At 37.6% G+C, this 23,803-nt stretch overlaps 2 protein-coding genes across 2 annotated transcripts; both read right to left on the bottom strand.

The window, feature by feature from the left end:
* Window positions 1–1,370: 1,370 nt before the first annotated feature.
* On the bottom strand, window positions 1,371–8,978 carry LOC131425369 (arginine/serine-rich protein PNISR-like). The gene is made up of 7 exons (XM_058587207.1): window positions 7,811–8,978; window positions 7,631–7,753; window positions 7,466–7,568; window positions 7,134–7,190; window positions 6,848–6,960; window positions 6,473–6,791; window positions 1,371–2,782 (listed from the first exon to the last, which is right to left on the bottom strand). The coding sequence occupies exons 1-7, from the start codon at window positions 8,834–8,836 to the stop codon at window positions 2,130–2,132; spliced, it is 2,394 nt and encodes a 797-aa protein (XP_058443190.1). The 5' UTR covers window positions 8,837–8,978; the 3' UTR covers window positions 1,371–2,129.
* Window positions 8,979–11,613: 2,635 nt separating this feature from the next.
* LOC131425367 (uncharacterized) lies at window positions 11,614–13,613 on the bottom strand. Its single transcript, XM_058587206.1, has 3 exons — window positions 13,325–13,613; window positions 12,444–13,272; window positions 11,614–12,325 (listed from the first exon to the last, which is right to left on the bottom strand). Exons 2-3 carry the CDS (start codon window positions 13,137–13,139, stop codon window positions 11,711–11,713), a joined length of 1,311 nt encoding a protein of 436 aa, XP_058443189.1. The 5' UTR covers window positions 13,140–13,272; window positions 13,325–13,613; the 3' UTR covers window positions 11,614–11,710.
* Between the last annotated feature and the right edge of the window lie 10,190 nt (window positions 13,614–23,803).

The raw sequence follows: 23,803 nt of genomic DNA, 5'->3' as shown, positions 1-23,803 counted from the left end.
AATTTAACTACTTTAGTTAAATTTAACTACTCGACACAAAATAACCGTTCAATTGTCAGATTTCAACCAAAAGTTAGCAAGCCGAAACTCCTTTCGTTCGGGACGTCAGTTCTGATATTACACTTGGGTGTAATATTAAAGAAGTGTTTTGCAAATAGCATTAACTTTGCGTCTGCCTAGCGGTTTATGTTGAACCGTCAGGTCGGAGGTAGCAGTTCAGCATAAACTGCTACGCACTGATGAGTCTAAGACGAAACGTTAAATCAGATGAAATTGGTTATGTGCACCTAACATAAATTAGGAAGTAACACATGGATCAATAAGTCCCGAGACTAAAGCAGAGATGGCGCTCGTAGTAAACCAGTAACCACGTCTTTCTAGAGTACTAACCTTTGCTTGAAACGGGTCAAAATTTTAAGTCGATCCGACCAGAAACAGCTGAGTTATCAAGGTTGGAGTAAAGTCGTTTTGTAGTTAAAAAATGGAAAAAAACCGAGTTTCGTGTTTTGATAAAACATTGTTTTTTAATGGGTAAAAACACCGTGCAAGCGAAACAATGGATTGAAAAATATTATCCGGACTCATGTCCATCAAAAGCAACGATTTGTCGGTGGTTCGCCTAGTTTTGACGTGGTCGTACCGACACAAATGACGCGGAACGCTTGGGTAGACCTGTGGAAGTCGTTACATCGGAAAATGTGAGTGAAGTGACAAAAATTATTATGAAAGATCGTAAAGTGAAGCTCCGTGAGATTGCTGAGATGACACAAATATCATATGGAAGTGTATTTACTATCCTTCATGAAAAATTGAGCATGAAAAAGGTTTTTTCCAAGTGGGTGTCGCGATTGCTTTCGATGGAACAAAAACAGCAATGAACAAAACAATGAAAACAATGGCGAAATTGAACGAATTGGGCTTTGGTCTGCTTCCCCACCCCCATACTCGCCAGATTTAGCCCCTAGTGACTACTGGCTCTTTGCTGATCTTAAAAAAATGCTCCAAGGAAAAAGATTTGGCTCAAATGAGGAGGTCATCGCTGAAACTGAAGCTTATTTTGAAGCGAAAGATAATTTTTTTAATGAACATGGTATTGAAAAATTGGAAAAACGTTGGAACCATTGTATCACTCTAAAAGGTGATTATGTTGATGAATAAAAAAAATTTTGCAAAAAAAATGTTCTTTCCATTGTTAGTCTCTGGACTTATCGATCCATGTGTTAAAAACCTTTTACCTCTTAAACTTACCACAAGCCATTCTTGTTTTCACTCGAAAAATTATTGGTTTTAATAGTTGGTTGGTTCTACTGCATCTCAGACCAAACTGGAGTTCTTTTTATAGTTCTATAGTTTGAAAATACACTAACAGCTTACTAATTTGATGAAAACTGTATTCATTCAATTTGCTCGATATTGAAAACATAGGGAACACTTCAGGCTAGACTCGATGTAGTCAATCCTCCAAACAGTTTATACCTAAAAATTTTGTGCACAATTTTCGCTGTCGCGCTGGCCTAGCGAGGCGTGCTACAAGAAAACTTTCACTGCTAGTATAAAGCCTTCATCAATGTTGGTAAGATCTTATAGTGTTGGATCAGGAGCTATGCATTTTTCGGAACTGAGAAATATTTTTTTTCTTTCAAATGGAATTGACATCTTCGCACGGAACCTTATAAATATATATACATGCATCACTTTCCGTATTTGATAGATGAATCGCATTGAAACACTTATTTTGCACAAGATTACTACACCAATCGGAGCAAGGGTGTTATTTTAGTATCAACTGTTTCTCATCTCCTTTACTTGTACTACGAAACATATTTCTCTCTATCTTCAAAATTGTTAATAGTTCACTTGACATGCTCCATTAATTCGATATTATGTCCGAATATGTCTAATAAATGAATCAATATTTGTAGCTATATAACGAAGACCTGAAGACTTCATTTTGCGATTATCGTTCATTTGATTTACTAAATAAATCAACTCGATGATCCAAATGGTGTTAAATTGATTCGACACAAGGTAATGAACAAAGCCAGATTATAATCAATTTGGGTATGCAAAAGTATGTTTTTGTTACAAACGGCAACTACAGCAATCATGCCTTATTGGTGATACCATGTTTAATATCTCCGTTTCGACGATGATCGTGATCGAGATCTCGTGCGTCTGGAGGATCGATATCGATCACGTGATCGTGATCGAGACCTATCCTTCGATCTGTATGAATATTTGCGATCTCGGTCATCGTCTCGGGAGTCTCGCGAATAAGATCTGCGCCGACGCGAATAAGTACTACGTTCGGAACTATGCGATCGCCGCGAATGCTGCGAGTAACGATCGTCATGATCATCATCATAGTAATCTTCCTCGTCGTCACTACGACTATGGCGGGATCGTTTGTGTTTTTTGCTTTTATGAGACTTGTGTGAGGATTTTCTACTGCTTTCATCGCGGACAGTCCGGTGCGACGATGAAGCTCGACTGCTAGATGCATTCGATGGTGTTTCGGAAGTAATGCTGTTTCCTCGTTGATACTGTTCTAAATGCATTGTCGCCGAAATGGCCGCAGGGAAAAGCGGAGCTGAATTTACAGGAGAAGTTGCTACAGAACTAGGACCTGAGATAGCAGCGGACTGACTAACTTTAGGTACAGATAATGGTTGCACAATCTCGCCCGGCTTGTGGTTAACAATTGCTACGTGAGTTATATGAGTTTGCCGAACTGTGTCCTTCGGATCGCTGAATCGGGATATCCTCTTATCACGTTGCCGTCCTATCGATACAGATAAAAAACATGGAAATAAAGAATTAATTATTCACAACTCTTCCATCGATTGTTGGAAAGGCTATCAAAGCAAGATAATCGATACTTTACATTTGTTAGACAGAATAGAGTGAGTGAATAACTCAAGTATGAACCAAGAATTTAAAACCAATGTGAATAGTACTCCTGACAATTTCAGAATGATAAATTATAATTTCTTGTTACATTTTTTTCACCTATACCCTTCTATATTACGCTCTCTAACTCTTTTCATTACAATCTAGTCGAATGTATCGGCAAAAAGAGAAACTAGTCAAATCAGTGGCGTCTCGTGACTACATTTTTTATTAAACTTGTTTCGTAACATCGATACAAGAGAAAAATTTGACTCTCTGCACGTGGAACAAACCTGTCAATAGCTTCATCAGTTAAACCGCTTCGACGTTGAAACTGAGACAGCAATTTATTTTCAACTGCCATAAGTATAAACCATTGAAGCCTCTCCAGAAGTTGTGCATACAAGTTCTCACAGAACTAAACGTGATAGAGAGAACAAAAAAATCTCAGAGCTGAACTGAGTAAATCCTCCTATTTTCGAATGTTTGCAGTAACTCATGGAACACGGAAAAGAAACTAACACAGCGACAAGAGATACGAGAAATTTTAAGTTTGATTTATATGGGATGTGCTTAATTTCGGGATTTACAATCATACGGTTAACTTTACACCAATCTGCGAAGATTAACAATTGCCGCTGGAGAAAGGCTGCGTCTTCTAAGTTGCGGATAATGTGATAGATCTTGGCATCATCAGCAAACGAAAAGCGAGGACCTTCCAAAGCAAACTTGACATCATTGAAGTACGGTAAAAATATTAACGGTCCGAGATGACTTCCCTGTGGTATTCCGGATGATGCGAGGAATTCTCTGGAAATATGATCGTCAATTTTAGCTGCTAAACGACGATTCCGATTTGTCGTTGTAGAGTGGTTAGACATGAAACCGTGTTGAGTATCAACAATATATTGCTTGCAGTGATTGAAAATTGCTGTCAGTATAACCTTTTCGAACAGCTTTGGTATAGCGCTGAGGGAAGTAATACCGCGGTAGTTGTTCATACCCTTTTTTCGCCTTTCTCGTGGACTGGGAAAATGAAGGAAGCTTTCCATAAATTGGGGAAAACATCTGTAGCGAGTACCATTCGAAATAATTTGCAGATTACTCCACGCGAACACTTTTCAAGAATAACCGCCGGTATTCCGTTGGGGCCTGGAGAAGTTGAGGCTTTCATTTCTACAATTGCCGGTCGTATTGAGTCTTCGTTAATATTGATGCAGTTCAATCAGTCATTAGACAGGGGAACATTAAATGTTGCAGCTGCTATTTGCTGCTGAATTAAGATTTCTTCTGAAAAAACCCTAGATATTTTTCCGCAAACATCTGGCAGATTTCCTGAGTGCACGAATCAGTACGATCTCCAAAGTTCATTGACGAGGGAGGGACCCAAATTGGATTTGATTTCAGTTTTCGTTGTACGTTGTTCATGTAGTTGGCATGGCAGCACTTAACGGATTTCTTGTACAGCTGATTTATCTACACGTAATGATTACGCAAGGAAAATTACCCATGTTTAGAGTATCTCCCTAGAACAGCTCTTTTGATCGTTTTCAAATGTCTCACTTCTGCGGTCAGCCATGGTGGATGCCGGGTCTGTCGACTCGATCGTTTCGGTACAAAGCAGCAGCATTGATATCATCGTTGTCGAGAACTTCATTCCAGTCGATTTGCGTCAAAAAGTCGGTCATATTGGTGTAGTTCTGTAAGCGATTCGAGTCGAGCACGATATGATGGCAGGAGGATGATGACGAACAGAATTCACCAGAGGGAAAGGTGAATATATTCTACCAACTATTTTCAAGAGTTGCCGTACCAAGCTGTTCTTTCGTGGATAGCGCTGACTGCAACTGATGCGGCAGTACGGCAGATTGAGTGTCGACGTTCGTTTGCGGCAAGTGATGTGCACCGTTGATAGTAGAGATAGTTTTTGACCCCGGAATCCGACTCAAATCCGAGCCCAGATTCGAATTTGGAGAAAGAAAATGTTTTGAATTCGATCGGGTATGGGGAACAATTTTAAATTTTTAAACGGGATCGGGTTTGCATACAGAGATTCGGGTTCAATTACCCGGAACCCGTCCTGACAGACACCGGCAGGTTCGGGAAGATTTTTAATTCTTATCGGCATTGATGGCATTTCACCAGAGTGATACCTGCTGGTGTATAATTTATGTCTACACAGGGAATGCAAGAAACGAACATCACACAAAAAGGAAAGCGCATTTCTTCTCAGTGTCGAATAGACAGAATTAGAATTTGTGCTTGTGGTTAAAGCAACTGGTGCGAGTGAAACATATTCTCTTCGCATGAATCGCTCTCACGCGCTCTCGCCTAAATACACCCAGGTGACTACTGGCGCGTGCTGGTGGGCGACCTTCTCTGATTTAATTTTTAAATTTAAAGAAGGTAACAATGGCCTTGCTATGACAATCTTTTTCGCAGCAAGGAAAAACTAAATTTTAACGATAAATTGCGCTTTTGCTGAATATGCGTGCCCCACGCTTTTCTTACGCGAACCGTACACCAGAGTCCTCACCGGAACAGAGTACGTTGATGATGATGATTTAATTGATGCAAGGGCCTTTTTCAATGCACATATTCTGTCACTGATCGATTGCCATTGTATTACGCGCTGGTACTAGAAGACACCCTGGGAAACCAATTGATTTACAGTTCCGTGTGCCGAGCTTCCAACCAAAGTGTTTTTATAGTCACCTGGATCGTTGTCGTTTATTCCGATTCGTATTTTACGTAAGAATATTTTTGCTACACCTTCACCAATTCCTTGTTTCGCCAACGGGTGACCGTTTCACTTCACATAACAGACATCTGCGATAGATATTTAATTCTGCCTACGGTAGGGTTATTGCACCCTTTGCACCCTTCCGGTCGGTCATCAATACACAAGCAAGCATGAGATAGGTACTTGGGAGATACATCCTACCATCTGACGACCAGTGCCCCAATGTATTTCTCTTCGAAATCCATGCTCTCTAGGGGAATTTTGCATATTGATCAACTGGTTCAAGCAGTCATGAATTAAGTAAACACCATTTTAATAAAATTCTATAGAACAAAAACTCTCTTGTTTTCAAATTACAAGATTTAGAAACGAGTTGTTTTAAAAATAAAAATTCATCCCCAAGTTATGATCTATGACGCTCTATAAATGGAACGAATAAACAATAATATAGCAAAGGCATTTCCAAAAAAATCTCGCTGTTAATACCATAGTGGATCCGTTTGATCCATAGCTGCTAATTACGGCATTTGAGCAATCGCATTACGTTCGTCAACATAGAATCCCGGTAAACAATTCCATGTTGTAAACTGGTTATTAATATTTCTACTATCGTAAGAAACCCATCAAGCTGGAGGTTTGTCTCAGATCAGCCCAAGGAAAGCAAATAAGATTGGGAATTTGTTGATTATGACACCGGAGCAATGTGACAGAATTTTCGAATGATCCAAATGGTTTCAACATTACACTGTTCTGCTGAACATTTTCCCTACCCAGAAGTAGCAACATTATATACAATAACCCATATGTTCACAAAAATTAGCTCAAATAAAATTAACTTACCGAGCTTGTAGGCATATAGTTTATCATTAACAGGCTGGGTCTCACCGTCTCTGGATCCGAATTTACCCCCGTGTACGTTACCGGTTGCGGAGCTATGCGCCGCCATTGACTGGGAATGGCCCAACCCGACGCGATTACTCCCAGCAGTGTAATCCTCGTCGTCGCTCTCATTCTCTCTTTGTGGGCGATCCTGATTATCCTTGACAACCTGTTCGTACTCTCGTCGTTTACGTTCTTCGCGTGCTTCCTCTTGTGCCAGTTGATCCTCTATTTCGCGAGCTGTCCACTCAAACTCTTTTTGGCGCAATTTGATAGTATTCTACACAAATGCATAGACCAGTAATTTAAAGTAATACGAAAAATTACAATAGTTACTCTTAATGATCTCTCCACTTCTTCGTCGTCGGTATCGCTGTCTGCATCATTGTCGGAGTCTTTATCCGGGTCACTCTCATCTTCCTCATCACTATCACCGTAAATACCAAGACCTACAACGAAGCGGCCAACGATTATTCACAACCAACATTGCAGACATTATTAGTCTGCAGATGAATTGAAAATCTTGCTTCACATCGACTTCCAATTGAATTTATGTGATCAATGGACGTTTTCAAAAATATCTTTTTTTTTTTCATTTTCAATATATAGAACATCAACTTACCGAGTCCACCAGTGAGCGTCGCAATACCGGTCTTACGCAGAGCTTGAGCTGTTGGTGCTTAAGTTTGGATTTGTATTTTGGGTACAACAAAAAATAAAAGTTATACAGAGAAAGGTACAATTGTTTGCAACGGAATTTAGATTTGGTATCGTATTAATTTATATAAAATTATTAAAAGAGGGGAAGAAATGTTGAAAGAATACATTGTGTTAGGATTCATACTCTGGTCCAAATTAGGTCTACTTCCCGGGCACGTGTCATCGCTAAACCTCAACTTGAACAGGCTAAAAAGGATTTAAAAAACAGCTTTAAATAGTTATATAGTGAACTACCTTTTCGTCGCATTTTTGACAAAGTATCTTTTGCCACAAGCGCGATTTCTTCATTTGTTACTTCGAGTAGAATTTCTGTCAAATTTCTGCGCACGGCTACCATCTGCAATTTGAAAGAAAGTATTTTGCAATATTGGTTTATGTTTTTAATAAGTTTTATATTACCAGTTCTTGGAGAATTTCATCACGTGAACGGTAAGGCAAAGGGCTGGATTCTTGATTTCTAGCATCTGTAATGTTTTCCCCACTTTCTACATCATCCTCTTCCTCCTCTTCGGAATCAGATTCCTGTTTTGAAAACAAGTTGATTTTTTTTCTTCTATTTTGCAAACAAACCAAACTTACAAATTTGCTTTTTTTCCTAGCATTTTCTAGTTCAGTTAGCGCTTCTAGTTCGGCCTTTCTTCGTTGTTCGAGCATTTCTTCACGAAGCCGCATTTCCTTTTCTTTCTCTTCTTGACGCAACTTTTCTCGCTCCATTTTTTCAAGTCCCTCACGAATCCATGCCGGTAACAATTTTCGTTTAGCATCGTTGATAGTTTGTGTCGTGTCCTCTTCCTGATCAATATTATTCACGTGATCTTGATCCAGTTTGATCACTTGATCCATCAGACCCGGTATTCTTTTCGATGCACTCGGGTGCTCAAGCGAATGTTGAACCACTGGCTGTACCGCTCCCGCAATCTCACTTGGATGACTTGTTTCACCAATTTTATAAATTCGAGCCATTTTTGCTTGCCAATTTGCTACAGCAATTGACGCATTTGGATTGACCGTGACAGATTCATAGCTGGATTTTACGGGTGCGTCGTTCATTGTAGAAGTTTCTGTAGTCCAGTTAGTCTCCCATGCGGGATTCCGCCATTCGGTAGAAGTGTTATAATGCCAAGGAGCAGCTCCATTATCCCAGACATTGGCTTGCTGGTGTTGACTACTTATAGTGTTATGATCCTCTTCACGCTCCACTTCCATCGGAGCTTCACCTTGTTCGGTGGAACCCGACCGAGCTCCATCGGGTATTGATTCTCTGCTATTTGAAACGTAGTTATCTGATATTATCGGCGGGGGTGGAGCTGCTGGAACCATGTTTGCAGGAAGAGTTTCCTTCATCTGAATCCATTGCTGGGCGAGTGCGGCCCAATCTACCTGATCGTTCGACATGTTCTGGTATAGATTAGGATTAAGAGAACTCCACTCGCCTTCAACGAGTGCTCCACTTGGACCAGCATCAGGACCCGTCGTTTGATAATTTTTTATCGGGGCATTGGGTATAATGGCTGCCATTACTGAAGCCGTTCCAACACCGGCCGAATGGCCCGTAAAGTTAGACGTATGCTGACCACGGCCACCAGTATTCGATCTACCAAACATATCTTGAGCTTCCTTTCCAAAAAGGAAACACCTAATATACAACAACCGACTATAAAACGCTTTTTTTAACAATTTTTCACAATTTGAAATTTTACGTCAGAGATATGAAAAACATAATTTGTATGCAGAGTTGCCAGATAAAATCAATCTTGAAGTCTTTACACACTCATTGAACACAACTCATGACTAAAGTGGCAACGACTCAAATTCATATACTCAGCTGTTTTTCAAAGAAGGGCGAATCTTACAAAAGTAGACAAATCGAGTTTCTCTCTCCTACGAACTGGCTTTCAAACGCAAAACTCGGAACAAGTCAGCGCTTTCTATGTTTTAGTTTATAAACCAAGAAAACGATAATGTTAGCAATTTATCACATAGAGCAATATAGGAATCAAGTATCAAATGCAGATATAATTACAAACAAAGAAAACAAATCCTGAATCACTTTTCATATGCGAAATAAATGAATCGTCATCCTAGATCACCACCGAAAACGATCGAAGTAAATAAATTACTCAAAATGACACGTAAGTTAGCGACTGAAAAAGCAAAGCTAATCTAATCAAAGATAATTTAATTAAAAAAAAAATTATTGAAAACTGCACTAAACAGTTTATGAGATGATAAGGTCTATTGATGGAAAACTAACTAACAACTAACAGTGGCATGGTTTTTATTAATGACATTTCCATTAAAAATGGGCATTTTTTAACTTATGTCAATTGGCAATCGTTGTATATCTCATATTTCCATATATTGTAGACAATAGAAAACACACAAATATATCTTGCAATTTGACTTTGTAATTGCTTTTATTTCTAAACAATGAATTTAATGTCTTACAAAACAGTTTACAACTACCTTCTTCGTGGCTGCACTACCGTCTGCAACAAGGAGATGTCGACTGGTTATAATATATTGGAAAAATTACTCGTGATAGCAAACCTTTATTGGGAGCCATTATGCATGATTCATGCAGATTTTTCTTCGAAGTGCCTGGTCGTGTCGTCGTTGATACTAGGTGAGGTTATGTAACCAATTTTCGTAGTCGAAATTAAAGGTTTAAACAACTACTGTGTGGAATAAACGACCAGACCTATTATCCCAGTACAGAGTCGACAAGAAAAATCAACATTACCAATCTGTAGCGAAATCCGAATGCGCAAAAAGAATATCTTCTAAAAGAATATTTTTCAATCATTCGAATTCGAAATTTCAACCGCAAATTAATGAAAATTCACTGGATAATCAACATTCCTATGTATTTTGACAGCTTTATTCGAAAACATCATCGTTTGAACTGCAGTGCTATCTGTTTGTCGAACTGTCGTTAGAAAGTTAATAAATGCTTCAAAATCTAACAATTTTGCCAAAAAAATTCGGATTCGGATTCTGCAAAAAATCATAATCTTATTAATACAAAGAACTATAAAAAGCGAGACTGCCATTCCTTTTTTTTGTTTTTATTTTAGAGGTTTTAACCTTCTGATTCTATGTGCGGGGTTGGGAATCGAACCCAGGTGGGCTTCGTGAAAGGCATCGACTTACCCAACACGCTACACCCGTCCCCCAACCCATTCCATTTGTTTACGTAAGTTCCGCCCTTCGTGTTCCATTCCAACAATCAGCGTGATACTTCAATTGCTTGAAAGGAAAAGCGAAACTATTTATTTTCGTTACTTACTCGTTATTTCGTTACTAATTATCCACACTTGAAAGTTCGCGCGACGCAACCGAACGAACTTCTATGTTAAGCTGCTTCTAGAATACATTGTTCAACTTTTATGCAGCGAAAAAGATCACGCAGAACTAGTTCTGTACTTTCAAGTTACTAAAAGTACCACGCATACTCTTAAGCAGCGAGAAAGTTCACACGGAATTTGTTCTGTACTTCGAACTTGTACGATAATTTATAATTAGGATTTGAAGCCAAAGTCGAAACATGCATCGATGTTTTTCTCCATTAGGAGCAGTAAATGGTTGATATTGTAAACATTTTCTTAAACTATACTCGTGGAAGCATTTAAGAAAAAGGTTTAATTTATATTCAGTGTTCTTAAAAAATTTTGAATATTTTTTGCAAAAACCGTATGAGTACAAATAATTAGAATTCGTTGGAAACAAACTCTTTAATGGAATTGCAGTAACTTTTTTGCATGTATTCAAGGTAGCAATCGTTCACTTTTGTGCTATTTTTCAGAGGTTAATGAATAAAGCCTTACATTTCTTTCGCTTCAATCCGCAATCCAATTTCAAACAATTTCTGAAAGAACAGAATATTTGGAAGCCAACGAATTCATTTCTTCATCTCCATAGGTGATCAACTCTATTAATTGTAATTTCGAATTTTGAAAAAGTGTTTTGCACGCTTTAGATGGTGCGCTTTCCCATATAAGTCAGCACCCCGATTCTGAATTTCATTCGAATCGGATTGTTCCGATCGGATGCGAAATTTTGCATTTCGATTTTTACGGTCTAATCGACAATCCTTCTATCTTACACTTTGCATAGAATAACGTGAAACGTGCACAGATTTCACACAGACTGGTTATATATATATATATATATATATATATATATATATATATATATATATATATATATATATATATATATATATATATATATATATATATATATATATATATATATATATATATATATATATATATATATATATATATATATATATATATATATATATATACGTGTGTGTGTGTAAAACGCAAATTTTGAACATAGTTTATTCATGATTTGTAATTCATATTATACAGCAATTAAATAGAATTCAAGATATAAAAGAACAATATAAAAAGAAAATATAACACGAACTATGTATCTACTAATCAACTTACAAAACTAATATTGCTGTTTTTATCTTGTTGTTGCTTTGAGAACTCGACATCGGTACTGGCTAAAACCATAGAATACATAAAACTGTGTTTTCTTCAACAAAAGCATGGTTTTTTCATTCACAGCTAACAAGATCCGAATTTTGAGGTTCTCTGCTTTGCAACCCATCAGGTTCCAACGATTTGATCCATAAGCCTGGTTTGCTTTGCGCAAACGTTGGATTACCATTCCTTTTCCATTTCCCGGGTATTTAATATAGGGCAGTATTAATTCTAATACATTTTTTACAACAAAATTGTTGTTCCACGGCTCAACTAGCAAAGGAATCCTACGCCAGTAGGACTCTTTGGATATACGTTCTATAGTGGCGGTCATCCAAGACGATGAAAATTCGTTCGCCGCTAGAAACCACATGGTATCCAAAGAATAACCATTGCGTTTGTACTGCGGATAGGGCTCGGAAACAGGAATACGATCCATTACAGCCATGATACGATTCATCAAGCGAGACCGGAAAGGCCTTGGGCAAAAAATACCGACCCGGTAGTTATTACTGGAATTAACTCTGCCCTTTTGCACTTTTTCATCATGTCCATATGGAAAACGTTTCATTTCATTTGTACTGACTAAAATAGACTGAGAAAGGTATAAGTAAAGTTTATATATTTGCCCATAATAGCATAATAAACCACTTCTAATAATGCCATGTAATTTATTATGTAATTATGGGCAGTATGAACATACTATGCCGTACATCATTTACATTTTCATCAAATTCGATGTCATCTGTGAGATCAGTGAGATCAATTGTAGCATCCTTTTCGCATACTGATTCAACATCCGTTGGCTCATGGTTTATCTTCACAGTTGAAGAATAGTTGTCTTCAACTTTTTGGTCGTGGCTAAGGCACGTCGTAGCATTTCCATTATTGTGGACAGTTAAGTCGACAGCGACATTCATTTCGTCGACTAGTTCTACATCTGTTGGATCGACTTTTATATCCAAAAAAGAATGATTTATAGATTCTATTTCTTCTTTCATGGCTCCATTATCAATACGATTTCGAACCATTGTTTCAGTGTCATCTGTAAGACCGGTTAAGTCTACAGTGATATCATTATTGCATACGAATTCCACATCTGATGGTTCATTCGATGTTTTCCCAGTTAATCGTCTTCTAGTTCGATTATACTTCCGATTTCGAGAACGATGATGGCAATAACTTGTATTTCCGACACCGTCGGAGAGATTAGTCAAATCAACAATGGCAGTCATGCCACTTACGAATTGGACTTCATTCAACTCGTTGTCTACCACCACAACTTCAGGACTGGCGCGATCAATTCGGGTATGTGTTGATTGCATGTACTTATTTGGTCGATCGATTTGTTGATACCAGGAAGTTATAATTTCATCAGAGGTGCTAGTCAAGTTTATAGAGTCATTCATGTTTTCAATATTTTTGCTGACTGGTCTACTTCAACTGCAGTTAATTGGTGCCCTGTCGTTCATTGGTATACAACTAACGGTAGACCACCAATCCCGATGTCTATTCCGAATATCGATGCAATTTTAACTTTTTCTAAGGAAACGACATATTTATTTTAATTTTTATTCAAACTGTTGTACCATACCTCTAGTGAGCCAATAAAACCATTTCATTAATAGCAAACGTAACCAGGAAAACACGAATACACAGCGCACATTAAGTCAGTGTTTTGAGAAAAATAGTTAATCCTCCGTAGTAGCGTTATGAGAAATGTTTTTGCCTAGAGCAATACGAATAACATTTTCATTCACATGTTTTGCAGATAAATTCAACATTGAGCATCCATATCGCTATCAAATCAACAGATGAATCGTAACTACTGTTGTTTTTATTTCAGGAAAACAAGTTTTATTTTGGTTCCAAATATACGCTCCACAAAATTTGCTTAAAATCATGATAAATATGATACATGATGCTAGACATGGAGGGTGGTACAAATATATTTAAAAACACTTAGAGCAAATTCAGCAGCTTCAAGATTCATATGGGTGGTCTATAATGTAAATGAAACTGAAACAAACGTATCCCCAGCAATCCGTTTTAGGTTTATTTATTCGACCCGTTCTACTGTCAAATTTAAAACTGGTATACACTGCCGTTGTATTTTTTCTATATTTGAAACACAGATAAACCGCTGCTGGGGCTGCCACTTTATTTTGTTATAATTTCTAGATTTAAATTTTAAAACTGACATAAATTATGCATCTAGAACTAGAACACTCCTGAATATGCCCTAAAAAGGAAATCACTTCGGGAAACTGGAATACGTAGAGAAATAGAACACATAAGATTCTAAGGGCATATTCAGTAGTGTTTTAGTTCTAGATGTATAATTAATGTCAGTTACAAAATTTAAATCTCGATTTCATAACAAAAAAAATTGGCTGCCCCAGCAGTGTTTTATTCGTGTTTCAAATATACAAAAAATAGAACGGTAGGGTAACAGAGGTATTTTGGCCCACTTTAGGATTGATTTTATTTTGGCCCACTTTGAATAAATATCCACCAAATGTTGTAATATCTTTGAAAAACCCTTCCGCAATAGGTAATTTAATGTGTTTACCTTCAAATTTATGTAACATGAGTTACTTCACATCAATTAAATCCGATAAAATCGATAAAGTTTGTTAGGTGGGCCAAAATATATGAAGTGGCCAAAATACCTCTGTTACCCTATCATAGACCAGTTTTAAATTTGACAGAAGAACTGGTCGAATAAATAAAACTAGAACGGCGTATCCCCACGTTTGTTCCAGTTTCTGTTCTATTATAGATCTTCCATATAGAACTTCTAGCTGCTGAATTTGCTCTAAGGGCATATTCAGGAGTGTTCTAGTTCTAGATGCATAATTTATGTCAGTTTTAAAATTTAACTCTAGAAATTATAACAAAATATACTGGCAGCCCCAGCAGCGTTTTATCAGTGTTTCAAATATAGAAAAAATAGAACCGCAATGTATACCAGTTTAAAATTTGACAATAGAACTGGTCGAATAAATAAAACTAAAACGGATTGCTGGGGATACGTTTGTTTCAGTTTCATTTACATTATAGACCACCCATATGAATCTTGCAGCTGCTGAATTTGCTCTAAGGGCATGTTCAGGAGTGTTCTAGTTCTAAATGAATAATTTATGTCAGTTAAAAAATTTAAATCTAGATTTTATAACAAGAAAAACTGGCAGCCCTAGCAGTGTTTTACTCGTGTTTCAAATATACAAAAAATAGAACGGCAGCGTATACCAGTTTTAAATTTGACAGTAGAACCGACGACACGACCTGCCACTCGTCTATCGAAACTGTATCGCAAATTTAACTACCCCTCAGTAACTGGTAATATCTAGAGTGCCCATAACCAGAGTGACGACATCTCATCCGTAATTTTGGCAACAATTCAAAACATTCCATTAGCTTTACATTGAATTGACAGGTCGTTTGCTCGTTTGGAACTGGGAGCTGTCATTCCAAACGAACAGCTGTCGCCACTCTGATTATAGTCACTCTAGTAATATCAAAATGAAATCGTTTGAAAAACTATTGAAACTGGCAACACCAGATGATGATTTATTGATTTTGAATAACAGTTCTCGTCACCTTGGAGAAATGTAAACAAATACAAACTGCTTCGAAGGGAAGATCCTTTTTTCGCGATTAGTTGCAAGTTCTCCAGTTTTATCACATATTAGAGCCGTAGATCGATCAGTTTAATTAGATAGAGGCTTTCGTGAGCACTAGCCGGGGCTCGATCATGCAAAAAATGGCTTTCGAAACCAGCGCTATCAGGTTGCCATATATGGCCAAGATTTATTGTATTGGGTACTTTCAATGTGTTGTCGGTATCTGCTATCTGATTTATTAATGAGTTTTCAAAAGGTGGTAAAGTTTGAAGTCATCTGTCCAATAATCAAAATTTAGTACACAAATGATAAAGCGGAGTAAAATAGATATATCAATACTATTCTACGACATGCAAAGAAAAATATGATACAAATTATAGGTTTTGAAGTTTTGAAATACACATCAAAAGCCACCCGTAAAAACTGGTCTACTTCAAATAATTTCATTATTTGTTTCCCAAGCAGAAAATAAGTAGTAACTACGGTCTTCCGTAAGGCGGCTGGAATCTGTTAAAGTAGTCTATGACAAGGATGTCTGATACATTTCAACAATAAAATGTCATCTTCGTTTCGTGCAGACCGGCATAGGTATACTTGTAGGTGGTAAAAGATTCTAAATCAATATCTTTAGAAGACCAATATCACAAGTTCCTTCGTCTTTGTTAACGTCATTGTTAACGTACAACTTTCACAATCAATCTGTCTTGATTATCAATCCTTTTCTTCATACTATTTCGTTTTTTTTCAGTTGAAATATTTTTTCTCTACCACCAATAGCATTTTTCGTCGCTATATTGCCCTTAAATTGGGTATTTCTTCAGAATAATTAGTGAGTTTTTATTAACTTTTGCGCTGATGAAAATCAAAATGAAATTTATAGAACTTCTTCAGATGGTTTGTTTATTTATTGTGGGACTCCTAGGTAACTAGTTCGTAGCAACTTAAGCAGTGTTGCTCAAGAACATTATTTTAATCATTATCAAGGGGCCGCAATATTTCTGGTAACAGACGGTAAATCGCTCACGATCACTTTTTATTCTGATTGTTCTTCGGAGTGTCGTCGGTAGAACTGTTCGAATAAATAAAACTAGAACGGCTGGCTGGGGATACGTTTGTTTCAATTTTGGTTCTATTATAGGTCGCCCATATAAAACTTCCAGCTGCTTTCATTTCACAATTTCACAGTGAATTCAATTTGAAAAATTTGATATGAATTAACGAACTTCAGATAAAGTTAAGAACTTTTGCGCTTTGAAATCACAAACATTCCAGTTGAAATAAATGACCTAAAATATAGCTATTTCAACTAACGCTATTGTTTGTTGCAATCATACATTTTCGTTTGTTTTCAAGAATAAAATGATTTCTTTCAAACTAATTTACAAGGTTATATTTTATACTATTTTTATTTCGATTTAAATTGGTTAAAAATTTAAAAAATTTCTAAAACACGATTATCTTGAATTTTGAAATTTTTTGAGACATTTGATCGTTTCGTCATTCCCATTGATACACCATCGAGTAATTCACATACCGCAGTCAAGCCCTGTTTTTTTTATTTTTATAGCATCCAAACGATTCGGTGCTCCATCAGTCCGGTCAAAATAGAGAGCCTGTATCAAATATTTTTTGTAAAGAAAATGTGTTATATAATGTTATGCAAATTTCTAAAATATACTTAATTATCAATACATACACTTGAATTGTTGAAACCCCCAGAAAATGAAAGAAGCAGATCAAATTTTACTCATGAAACGCGTACAAACTTTTTCCGCGGGAGACAAAAATGCTATGGTTTATACGCGCGAGAAAAAATTGTTCTGGTTTATATGGTTTATATGAAATGGTAACTAACATGGTTCATATAAACAGTAAACTTAGTTGTATCATCACACAAATAACATCGTAAATAAATTGAACCAAGTTTTTCTTGACATAAAGGTATAGCAGGATTGAGTAAACGAGGACATTGCCGATAATATTAACTCAACTTTGGTTGACATGTAAAAAATAGTCAGTTTATTTCAACAATAAACTCAGCCGGAACAAATATATTTTTGGTTTGGTTAGACTAAAATTTTTATTCAAATCAAACAGAGATCATTGTTTTTGCTAAAGAGAGAAATTGGCTTGTAACAATCATATTCCAGCTTGAAATGAATATAAATCAAATTTATAAATCTACTAACTGTTTTGTTATTTTAAACATGCTCAATTTCTCTGCGTGAACCTATCATGTCAATTGTATGGATGCGCAGTGCTGCTATTTTGGCGCGCACGACATTTCTCTCCCTTACTTCTATGTACGAGATTCGATACGGACTCGACTGAGGGCGACATGCTCGCAAAAAAGGATGTTGCCAATGATTTGTTCGGGAAATGTGAGAGCTGGATATCTTGTTAATATGATGTCTTTGTTCAAATGCTTGTTACAGTGTAATGTATTTGAATCAAATATGCCGTTAGATAGATTCAAATAAAAAAAATAGGTTCCCTCTTGAATTAAACTGAATCAAACATACTAAGTCTTCAAATTAATGGATGTTGATTCTAAAATATTTTCATGGAATCAAATATTGGTAGATTTTGTGATATTTATACACAACTTTAGCTAAGATATCATTTTGTTACATCATTCAAACAGGAAACGTCGTTCGAGGAAGTAATAACCTTCGAAGCAGTTGACGAGTTTAAACTATCTGCGCTATTGAAATCGTTCGAATTGTGCAATACTATAGTGAGTGCACTCATAGGATAGGTAGGTTATGAAATATGTGTGTACAGGGAACTTAGAGTGCCTATAACCAGAGTGACGACATCTCATCCGTAATTTTGGCAACAATTCAAAACATTCCATTAGCTTTACATTGAATTGACAGGTCGTTTGCTCGTTTGGAACTGGGAGCTGTCATTCCAAACGAACAGCTGTCGCCACTCTGATTATAGTCACTCTAAGGGAACTTACATTCATATTCATTCCAGAGAACGGTTTCACAGTACACTGAGCAAAATTTTCATTTTCACATTATATGATTTTCTAACGATTTTTCACTATTAGCATTTCCAATGATAGCTACAAAGTGTATTAAACATCATGTCAAAAATATAAGAAAATCTTATGAAACATATAACTCTTCGTAACGTTATTTTTTCAAGATTTTCATATAACGTATGAAATTTCCAGTCTGAGTCAAATTTATTGGCGCGCCCTATAACCATTACTATATATCCACACAACATACATTGAAACAATTTATGAAGCGCATATTATATTTATTTCGAATTAATATAGATAGGTTATTACTCCAGGCTTGCTCAAACAAATCAAAATGAAGTCGGTGTGTCATTTCATGCGTTTATATTCAATCATAAGCCATCATCATAACCTCACTCAACTGTACTTTCCTCCTCCTTTCCCTACATTCCTACCTTCTCGCTCAAAACTGGCCTGCTCTTCGCACTCTTTCTCTATTTTTCCATCCTCTACAAATCATAACCTCACAATACCTTCCTTACTCCACCGTCACTGAATTTTTCACTTTCCTCAGCGTTATATCATAATATTTACAATAGTGATTTTCTACTCACGGTACCGGAGACTTGTGAACTTAACCTATATCATCTCAATTACGTCGCCATTTTTCCAACGGCGAACACACAATGGCTGCTCTCTTCCGGCGATCTATCAGCTGCAGCTCCATGACGTCGCTCGTTCCGTCAGCATTCACTCGCCGGAATCCAACGCCGCGAGTTAAGCACTAAGTCCGGTCACGGTACTTTTCTCGCACCGTATGCGTCAGCAAACTTTCCGCTTTGTCCACCGTCAACAATGCTCGAATCAAACGAGAGGGTCAGTCCACCAAACTTGAAGTACGAGAATCGTTGTCTGTCCGCGCGCCGCTTGGGTCGATGATAGCACGCCTGCCGACGCAATGAATTGAGCCGTCGCCGAAGAAATGCGAGGCGAACCAAAAACAACAAAACCCCTTTCGGGGTGTCCGTTAATATGCTTGGTGCCCGTCGATTCGCGTTTGGGGTCTTGCTCTTTCCTAGCGCTAGATTTGCTTTAACAGCGTCGCAGTCGTTTTCCTACCCAGTTCGTTAGCTGGTTTCCTCTTGCTGGTCGTTGTGGACGGATCTTCGAGCTGTTTACGGCCACGTTTTCAGATGATGTAGAATGGCCGATAGCGGCGAATTGTTTCGTATCACTGCGGAGTGAATTTGACGTCCGCCTCCGATGACTGATTGAGCCGACTGTGGATGTTCTTTGCTTTTCCCTTTCTGTGCTATTTGACGTTTGTGCGGAAGCTAGTGTCCGCATGTTTTACATCGTGCGTTTATCGAGGAAGCGGTTCGTAAACAAGCAGTGATGCCAGAGTTGCTGGCCTGTGTGTTATTATCTTGTTCAATTTGTGTTGTTGGCTGACGAATAAGATTTGACTTTCGATGGAGGGAATCGGTGGTGCTATTACCCGCTAAATACTATTACTATTTGTTGTTTATTTTGTTTTTAATAGTGCTAACTATTAAATATGCTAAATGAACTGAGCACAAACGCAACAAGGGTTATCTATACCATATGACTAGTTGTATAAAATTTATATATAACTTTTAATGGAGGTCATCCCAGTTCTATATAGCAGTTATATATAGATCAAATAATTGCTATTTGATTGAATAAGTGATACATATAAGATTCAAATTTAAAAAAAAAGGCGGGTGGGTAATGTCAGAGACATAACTGGATGTCGTGAATACGAAAACAATTGACATGTTCCTTAACACTTCCGAATATCAATTGTATGAATTATGCACGCATTCCCCTTTTTCACATTTTTCGCAAAAACAAAGAAAGCTTCACTTGATCTCGATTACTGTGAATTTCACACAGCGAAAAGTGCACAAATCTAAGCAAACTATTCTTGGTTTGCAGTAAACTGAGGATATTTCCCTACGATTTGCAAACAACAAATCCTAATAGTTCTTTAGAAAACTTTTAGAGCCATTAGAACAACTGATATTGTGCAATGCTCTCCACCGTTGTTTTTTTTCCCAATGCTAATGACTGGCAGCTGTGACGTAATCGCTCTTGTCGAAAGCGTGCAGACGACACAAAACACATCTGCTCGCAGTGGCGATACAATCCAAACTGATTCAAGTTTTGTTGAGAGGCTTGTTTCTACCTGATTTCGTTTGTAGCTTTTTCACTAATGGGCGGTCCTAACGGCTATAAAAATAGCCGCATACAGAATTTTAATGTCGATTATTTCATTTCGGATTTGCATATTTTATTGAAAGAAACTATCAATATGCTGTAGGGATTCGTTTCCAGCATTCAGAAGAGTCAAATTGCGTAATTCTCTACGACATTAAACTCTGGAACATTTTTCGCAAAAAAAGGCTTCACTTGATCTCGATTACTGTGAATTTTACACAGCGAAAAGTGCACAAATCTAAGCAAACTGTTCTTGATTTGCAGTAAACTGAGGATATTTCCCTACGATTTGCGAACAACAAATCCTAATAGTTCTTTAGAAAACTTTTAGAGCCATTAGAACGGCTGATATTGTGCAATGCTCTCCACTGTTGTTTTTTTCCCACTGCTAATGACTGGCAGCTGTGACGTAATCGCTCTTGTCGAAAGCGTGCAGACGACACAAAACACATCTGCTCGCAGTGGCGATTGAATCCAAACTGATTGAATTTTTGTTAAGAGATTTCCTTTTATGTGATTTCGTTTGTAGCTTTTTCACTAATGGCCGCATACAGAATTTTATTGTCGATTATTTCATTTCGGATTTGCATAATTTATTGAAAGAAATTATCAATATGCTGTAGGGATTCGGTTCTAGCATTCACAAGGATCAAATTGAGGAACTCAATTTGGTCCGTCGCTGCTGGTTGATGATTCCACTCCCACGACGTCTGCTTCCATCGAACGCACGAAAAGAAATGATCGATTTTCGCATTTTTTTTTTGCATAAATATCTGTTTATTAATCTTATTTTTGTGTATTACATCAACATTTTACAGTACAAGTGTTTTGACCCTTTGGCCTTTCATCTTTGTTGTTCATACGATTCGTTATTAATATTAGGTGTTTTAGTTACTCTTGTTTTACATACTAATGTTTAATCATAATATTTATTTTAATTATTTATAAAATGTCTACCTACTTATAACTATCCCTAGCCTAATACGTACAAATTTTGAATTATTTGTATTTCAGAGATTGAGCACCTCTCTACAAATTTCGTGCAGTATTGTTCGAATTTTTGAAGGGAAGCCATCTCATGTACTTCACTAGTCCTTGTCCAAGGGGGTAGATTTAGAATCATCTTTAAGATCTTACTTTGAATGCGCTGAAGCCTAAGTTTGTGTGTTCGTGCACAGCCCCGCCAAACAGGGACTGCGTATTCAATTGCGGGGTAGATGATTTGTTTATAGACAGCCATCTGATTCTTCAGGCACAGTTTAGATGTTCTACAAATCAGCGGATACAGAGACCTGATGAGTATGCTGCATTTTTGAACGATTTTGTCAACATGTGACCTGAATATCAGATGTCTGACAAAGGTGAGTCCTAAATAGATAACTTCATCGGACCATTGAATGACCTCATCACCGAATCGTATTCTGCATTCGTCTGATGGAACAAGTTTTGGAGATTTTGAATGTGGAAACAAGATGACCTGAGTTTTTGCTGCATTGATCACAATTTTCCAGCTTGTAAAATATTCCGTTAAAGCGTCCAGACCTGTCTGTAGTTTATTTTTCAGAGCATTAATGACACGACCTTTGTAAAGAATGGCAGTATCATCAGCAAATTGTGACAGAACACCACCACCTGGAAGAGGTGGGATGTCTGATGTGAAAATGTTGTATAGAATGGGACCTAGGATACTTCCCTGGGGTACACCAGCAGGAATAGTAAATCTTTCTGAAAGTGCATTATTCAGAGAAACCTGGAATGCTCTATCTGCAAGATAATTTTTGATAATTTTAATAAGATACATGGGAAAATTATACCGATGCAGTTTGAACACCAGTCCATCGTGCCACACATTATCGAATGCCTTTTCAATATCCAATATTGCCATGGCAGTCGTTTTGGACACTGATTTGTTTTGCTGGATGACGTTGTTAACCCTTGTGAGCTGGTGGATGGTGGATCTTCCTTTCCGGAACCCAAACTGTTCTTCCAGAAATATATCCTGTTCATCTGCAAAAGCAAGAATTCGCCTTTGTATTGACTTTTCAAACAGCTTGGATAGGGCAGAGAGTAAGCTGATGGGCCGATAGCTCTTGGAAAAGGAAGGATCTTTCCCCGGTTTCAAAACTGGGATAACTTTAGCTAACTTCCACATTGAAGGGAAGTAACCAAGCTCCCAGCACCTGTTAAAAAGTTTAGCTAAGAAGACAAATGAGCGAATACTCAAATGTTTCAGCTCAATGTTGAATGTGTTGTCGAAACCGGGGGCCTTCATATTTCTGGATTTTTTCACAAAAGCCATCAGCTCATTCGCAGTGACTCTACTTTCCTCAGGAACCAAGCTGTCTGATTGGTCAACCTCAGCTACGCTATCAGCAACGGCTCTTTCATATGGACTAACAATGTTGAGTCCTAAATTGTGAGAACACACAAACTGCTGGCCTAGCGCATTTGCCTTCTCTACTGGTGTGATTAAAGGTATTCCTTCAGCTGCGTCCTGGGGTGACATCAGAGGAGGAATAGGCTTCGGTTTTTTCTTAAGCACCTTCGTTAAGGACCAGAAGGGCTTTGAATGTGGGAGAATTTCTCGAAGCTTTTGCTGGAAGTTCCTGTTGCGAAGTTCAGATATCCTTTCCTGGATTATCCTAGTTAAGTTGTTATAAGTAGTCTTCCTATCTAGGATGCCAGTTCGTTGATACTGCCTCCGGTAGATATTCCGAAGTCGGATGAGTTTCTTGGTGACACTGTCGATTTGAAGAGAGGAACTCGGCATATGTTGTACTGGAACCGTCCTATCACGAGCGACTGTGATTGAATGCTGGAAGGAAAATAGGGCCGCATCGATTTCCATCGGGGAATCAAGTGGCAGATCGATATTAATATGTTGGTCGGCGATTTGTTGAAATTGGACCCAATCGGTGCGATAATAGTTCCTCCGTGGTTGAATAGGCACTGTTTCTGGTGAAGATCCCAACGTCAACATTACTGGAAAGTGGTCAGAAGAGAGCTCGTAGAAGACAACCGGAGAGCTGTCTATGGCGATGTTGCTGATGAATATATCCAAAATGGAATGAACTCCTGATCTGGAAAGTCGCGTTGGTTGATCCGGAGCGAAGATGTTGTATTGTCCAGCTTCGTAATCTTCGGCAAGTACGAATCCGTTTCGATTCTGTCTTCTGTTTCCCCACAGCTCATGCCGTGCGTTCAGGTCCCCAGCAATGATGAATTTGTTCTG

The sequence above is a fragment of the Malaya genurostris genome, chromosome 1 (genome assembly GCF_030247185.1).
Source record: "Malaya genurostris strain Urasoe2022 chromosome 1, Malgen_1.1, whole genome shotgun sequence".
Taxonomy (NCBI): Eukaryota; Metazoa; Arthropoda; class Insecta; order Diptera; family Culicidae; genus Malaya; species Malaya genurostris.
The sequence above is the reverse complement of the archived record's forward strand: the minus strand, read 5'-3'. Positions and strand labels throughout refer to the sequence as shown.

Bases quoted from the DNA above. Each gene is read 5' to 3' on its own strand.
- LOC131425367 (XM_058587206.1), bottom strand. From the start codon at position 13,139: ATGAATGACTCTATAAACTTGACTAGCACCTCTGATGAAATTATAACT. The intron at 12,326-12,443 runs GTACGGCATAGT...TACCTTTCTCAG, and splicing joins TTGATGAAAATGTAAATGAT to TCTATTTTAGTCAGTACAAA.
- LOC131425369 (XM_058587207.1), bottom strand. From the start codon at position 8,836: ATGTTTGGTAGATCGAATACTGGTGGCCGTGGTCAGCATACGTCTAAC. The intron at 7,569-7,630 runs GTAATATAAAAC...TTCAAATTGCAG, and splicing joins ATGAAATTCTCCAAGAACTG to ATGGTAGCCGTGCGCAGAAA. The intron at 6,792-6,847 runs GTAACTATTGTA...GCATTTGTGTAG, and splicing joins AAGTGGAGAGATCATTAAGA to AATACTATCAAATTGCGCCA.